The sequence below is a fragment of the Etheostoma cragini genome, chromosome 7 (genome assembly GCF_013103735.1).
Source record: "Etheostoma cragini isolate CJK2018 chromosome 7, CSU_Ecrag_1.0, whole genome shotgun sequence".
NCBI classification, from domain to species: Eukaryota; Metazoa; Chordata; class Actinopteri; order Perciformes; family Percidae; genus Etheostoma; species Etheostoma cragini.
This window is the reverse complement of record NC_048413.1, coordinates 27,385,444-27,390,815: the sequence shown is the minus strand read 5'-3', so window position 1 is coordinate 27,390,815 and position 5,372 is coordinate 27,385,444. Positions and strand designations below refer to the sequence as shown.

The 5,372-nt window shown below is 42.3% G+C and overlaps 1 protein-coding gene across 1 annotated transcript in view; it reads right to left on the bottom strand.

Annotated features, from left to right (window-relative positions):
- Nucleotides 1–270: 270 nt before the first annotated feature.
- Nucleotides 271–5,372, bottom strand: part of LOC117948298 (chloride transport protein 6-like) — a 14,202-nt gene continuing 9,100 nt past the window's right edge. The window contains exons 7-13 of the mRNA XM_034877885.1: nt 4,974–5,055; nt 4,753–4,885; nt 4,019–4,132; nt 2,818–2,984; nt 2,624–2,735; nt 1,424–1,553; nt 271–447 (exon numbers count right to left, since the gene is read on the bottom strand). Coding sequence (XP_034733776.1) covers nt 290–447; nt 1,424–1,553; nt 2,624–2,735; nt 2,818–2,984; nt 4,019–4,132; nt 4,753–4,885; nt 4,974–5,055 — 896 coding nt within the window. The 3' untranslated portion in view covers nt 271–289. The remainder of the gene's footprint in view (nt 448–1,423; nt 1,554–2,623; nt 2,736–2,817; nt 2,985–4,018; nt 4,133–4,752; nt 4,886–4,973; nt 5,056–5,372) is intronic.

Below are 5,372 nucleotides of genomic sequence, written 5' to 3'. Positions count from 1 at the left end.
GACTATGCAACGCCATCACTAACAGGGACGTTGTAGAGCGTCCTCTGGTGGACAGACTATGCAACGCCATCACTCACAACATGGTTGTTTTTATTAAACTTTTCTAAATCTTCCATTATAAACGCCGGTACCAATATATCAGGAAATGCCTAATATCAACCGATATATCGGTCAGGCTCTAAAAACGACAGACACGGTGATGTCTTTTTATGGCTCGCGCACATCGTGCAGGGTAACCGGGGTAACCATAAACCTAGCTTTGATGTATAACATTAGGAAAACATGGTCCTTACACTTTGAGGATGTTGGCGACCAGACGTCCAAAAGCCGCCCCACAGAGCAGCGAGGGGACAAAGAGACCACTGGGGACAGACAAACCGTAGGTCCAGCAGGCCAACAGGAAGTACAGCAGGAAGAACACGGACAGAGTCACGGGACTGAAGGTACCTGACGGGAGGAACAGGAGGCAGGTTCAGGTTCAGGTCCAGGTTCAGCTTCCTTTATTGGTACCCGAGGGTGGTGATGGCCGAATGAAACTTCATGAGCCAGTGTCTCTTTTACATGTTTTACTGTTTATATTACATGTTTTAATGTCTCTATTGTCTCTATTACATATTTTACTGTCTCTATTACATGTTTTACGGTTTCTTTTGTCTCTATTACATGTTTTACGGTCTCTGTTGTCTCTATTAGATGTTTTACGGTCTCTATTACATGTTTTACGGTCTCTATTACATGTTTTACGGTCTCTATTACATGTTTTACGGCCTCCATTACATTGTGTAATGTCTCTATTACATGGTTTAATGTCTCTATTACATGTCTATTTTACAGGTTTTATGGTCTCTATTGTCTCTATTACACGTTTTAAGGTCTATTTCATGTTTTACGATCTCTATTACATGTTTTACGGTCTATATTACATGTTGTATTACATGTTTTACGGTCTCTATTACATGTTTTAATATCTCTATTACATGTTTTACATGTTTTAATGTCTAGTGGACTATTTTAACAGTTTAATCAGACCTTTTAGCTAACAAGTTCAACCGTTTATCCATTAAATTTGAGCTAGGTAATAGTTTAGTCAGATCTTTTAGCTAACCAATTAAGCCGCTTATGCACCACTTTATAAAGGTTTTTAAAAATTGTTTAGCAATTACATTTTGAGCTTTCTACTTTATAGTTTGTCCATTACTAGTAGCCAACAATTTAGCCACTTATAAACTACTTTTACTTTGTTTATCCATTACTTTTAGCAACTAATTAAAACTTTTCAGTCATTACTTTTAGCCGACTATTTCTACCGTGTAACAATTAATTTTAAGAGGACGTTAGAGTTTAGTGTCTTGCTCAGGGACACTTTGCATGCGGCCGGAGGACGAGCCGCACTCCCTCTGATGTTACGGATGTGTGTGCTAACCTTCCTGGTGGAACAGCTGATGGATGGCAGCCTCCTGCGGGTTGAAGAACAACGTGGCCATGTCGTTGTAGGTCTTGTTGTTGCAGAAGAACTGGCGAACGGTTGAGTTGATGTCCTCACTGCCGGACAGCTGGAAACGAAAAGTCACAATCTGTAATCCTGTGAAAACACCCGCCATGTAATAACGGACTTGTGGCACTTGGTGTCACTGCACGGTGTGAGTAGAGTGCAGATTTGAGTCGCGCATGCGTCACTTTGCGACAAGTAGCATATAAGCTGCTAATAAGGGATGTTCCAGAAGGAGGCGCTATTACATAGAGTTCTGAATTGAAGTATGTTATGCTGACTGGATGTGGGACGGAGTAGAGGCCGAGGAAGTTATCGTCCAAAGGAATTGGGGATGTTGTGAACATTAAGTTCTTGCCCAGAAGATATAACAGTGGATCCCACAAACCTGAAGGATTCCACAGCAGACACGGGGGGGGGACTCCCAAAGACCCCGATCATCTCCAGCATCGAACATGTTAAGCTCAAGGTTGTTGTCCGCTGTGTGATCAGCAAACTTCAGGAGTTTAACACGAGTGTCTCCTGAGGGGCAGTGTGTTCCCACCAGTGTGAGTCGAGTGCAGATTTGAGTCGCGTCACTTAGCAACAAGTAGCATACAAGATGCTAACAAGAGACTTCTGTAATGTCAACAAAGTAAAAAGGGACCTACTTAACCAAGTTGGTTAACTGCTAGCTTAGCTACAAGTTAGCATCCAACACAACAAAGGCTGTCAGTTGAACGGTGTTTTGAGCTAACGTTAGCATCAAAACAATCATAGCCAGACAGCTACAATGTTTTTGAAATTCTTCCTATCTTTTGTATTGTTTCAAACTTTATTTATCCTTTATTTAATCAGGTAATACCCATTGAGATTTAAAATCTCTTTTGCAAGGGACACCTGGCCAAGATAGGCATCAAAAATTACATCACATCATTACATACGTACAAAGACACACACATGAAAACCAAATATGCACTTACAATAAAATCTCAATCAAAACATTGACATTTGTCATTTCATGGATTTCCCAAAATGCAGTATGCCGCGTTATGCTGTAAACTGTTTAACTCTGAGCATGCGCGACTCACATCTGCACTCGACTCACATCGGGCGGTGACACTTGTACAGATGGAGGAAGGAGCCGATACCTACCGTGGTGTTATGGGTTGTCGGCGAGGACAGGTCACGGCATTCTCCCAACAGTATGGAAGCTGCGAATATCACCACTGTTGTCACCATGGCAACCAGGAGACTCTCGAGAACTCTGGAAAAAGGTCAGAAGTCAGATTGACATTGGTGACTTCGTGCTTTAAAGTAAATGAGTGCGTGTGGACTGCAGCAATCACCTGACAAACTTGGCCTTGGGGTGGATGTGTCTGATGCGATACTTGGCCAGGCACTTGTTCATGCAGTTGAAGAGCGCCCCCAGCAGGCCACCCACCACCCCCATCAGGACGAAGAAGGCCAGGTCCACGGCGGTCCAAAGGTGGCAGTTCTTATCTCCATCTGAACACTGACGAGACCGAGTTTTGGAAGGTCAAAGTCAAAGTTTGTTTCTATAGCACATTTACAAACAGTCACTACTGCCCCAAAGTAAATAAATAAATTACAATAAATGACCCGTCTAAAACAGAATATGCCAAAAACAATAAAAAACAGACATCAGATAAAAAGCTTTTTGATCAAATCAATGACAAAATGTCACAGCTCAGCTTGTGTTAAAGCCAGTGCAAGTAGATGAGTTTTTAAAAGTGATTTAAACTGGAAGACAGTTACAGTACATGTCCACTGGCACGAGTCATTTCCACGCTCTCCATTCATTGTCTATGTGAGCGGCCGGGCGACTTTCAAGAGAAGGGCCGTGGAGTTGCCCACTTCTAGGAGAAGTCTTTCGGGAGTTTTCAAGAGGCGGCGAGTCGAGCTGGTTTGCATGAAATAGCCTGGACATCTTTATGCAAACCAGCTCGACTCGCCGTCTCTTGAAAACTCCCGAAAAACGTTTAAACTGGCCGTTCTAACGGTCTATCTAAAGTAAAAACAGGCTCAGCAGCTGCTGTTGGAGCCGTTTCATTGGTTGACCAGCGTGTGATGCAAGTTTACTTAAATGTGGCCTAATTGGTTCAGCTCTGTTGTGCACAGCAAGGTCACAGTTTTTCAACCGTGGTTAAGTGTAGGATAACGTGGTAAGATTAAAAGAAGAGCTGTTATTTTGTTCAGTTTTGTTTACTTTAACTCTCATGTTGTCCTTATGTTGTCCTCATGTTGTCCCCATGTTGTCCTCATGTTGTCCCCATGTTGTCCTCATGTTGTCCTATATCAATGTTCTTTTTAATTCCCCAAAATAACATTATTGATTCCACACAACGCTCTACTTTCATTCATTTTAGGGCGTCTTATTAAATTTTATAGCCTTATTATAAGTCTTACCTACTGCACCTTAAGTATTGACAATCACCTGATTAATCGCGATTAAATACTTAAATCGATTGACAGTTTAAATGTCTTTTGTATCAAACGCAGAGACAACCTCAGTGATGTACTGTTTACCTTGAACTCCCCGAAGTTGAGCAGCCCGGGCAGCTGGAAGGAGCCCCACTTGTTAAAGTTGAGCCCAGAACGGAAGAAGTTGAGGGTGAAAGTGGCCGACATCGAACAGAAGAGCTAAAACAAAATGAAAGAAGAGCTGAGGAAGGGAGGTAATCGTACTTCATGGTTAGCACTGTGCTATCAACGAATATTGTGAAGCGGGATTTATGGTCCTGGGGAGGCTCAAAGCAGAGTTGTTTTTTTTAAGTGATCCTGCCGACATAATGCAATCCCCCCCCCCCCGTTGCCTACCGCTCACATTGAAATTTATCAACAAGTTCAGAGAATATTGGGCCCATCCAGTTTAACCCCACAAAAGTGTTGTGTTGATGGAGTCCCCCTCCGAAACACTGTCGCTTTTAATATGCTTTGTTTATGTGTTGGTTTCATTATTTAGCGTTTACGTCATAAATGTGCGGATTTTATACACAAAAGTGTCTTTGAGTACCATGAGAAGCAATAAAATTAATAAATCAAAAGAGACGTAGGCCCATTGTCTCATAGACTTCTACAGAAACAGACTTCTTTTTGGAGCCGGTGGAGTCTCCCCCTGCTGGACGTTAAAGAGAATGCAGCTTTAAGGAACTTCAGTGTTTTCAGACCCGGAAGCAAAGTCAATTACATTTTAAAGTCTATGGTTATTTCAGGGGAAATCACAAATGTTCTTAATGTTTACTTTAGCTTAGGTGACGTACCACTTTCCAAGTGAGGCCCTGGTTCCAGAAGGAGCAGCCCTCCTCCAGACTGAAGAGCGTGCCACCTATAGGAGCACCGAAGGCAGCAGCTACTCCAGCAGCAGCGCCCGCGGACACAAAGTCTCGCTTGTCCCTGACAAACAGCACAGACAACACAATGAGCTATCCCAGATAACATCTGAACAGTGTTTTGTCAATAAGATTGTGAACTGCAGACGTACCTGTCACTGCGGAAGTAGGGAAAATCAAATTTGATCCGTTTGAAAGTGATGCTCTGAAACTGATAAGAGGGGGAAAAAACATCTGATGAGCACAATTAGGGTAAATTATTATTTCCCCCACATATTTCCACATTATTTCCCCCATACATTGCTGTCTAAGTGACTAATGGGAATAAAAGTCTTTGAAATTGGTCCAGTATTGAGCGAGAACCTTGTAACCTGTAAGCTGTGCACCGACGCTGCAATGTAATCCTATGGAGCAAACGGGCATCATCAATTTCCTTCCTATTCCACTAAAAGTTCTGTTTCAAATGTCTTAAGAGACTAAAATCTGAACAGATGTCAAATAAAATGACAAAAATATCAAAGTGACAAAGTGCCCCCCCCCCCCCAAAAAAA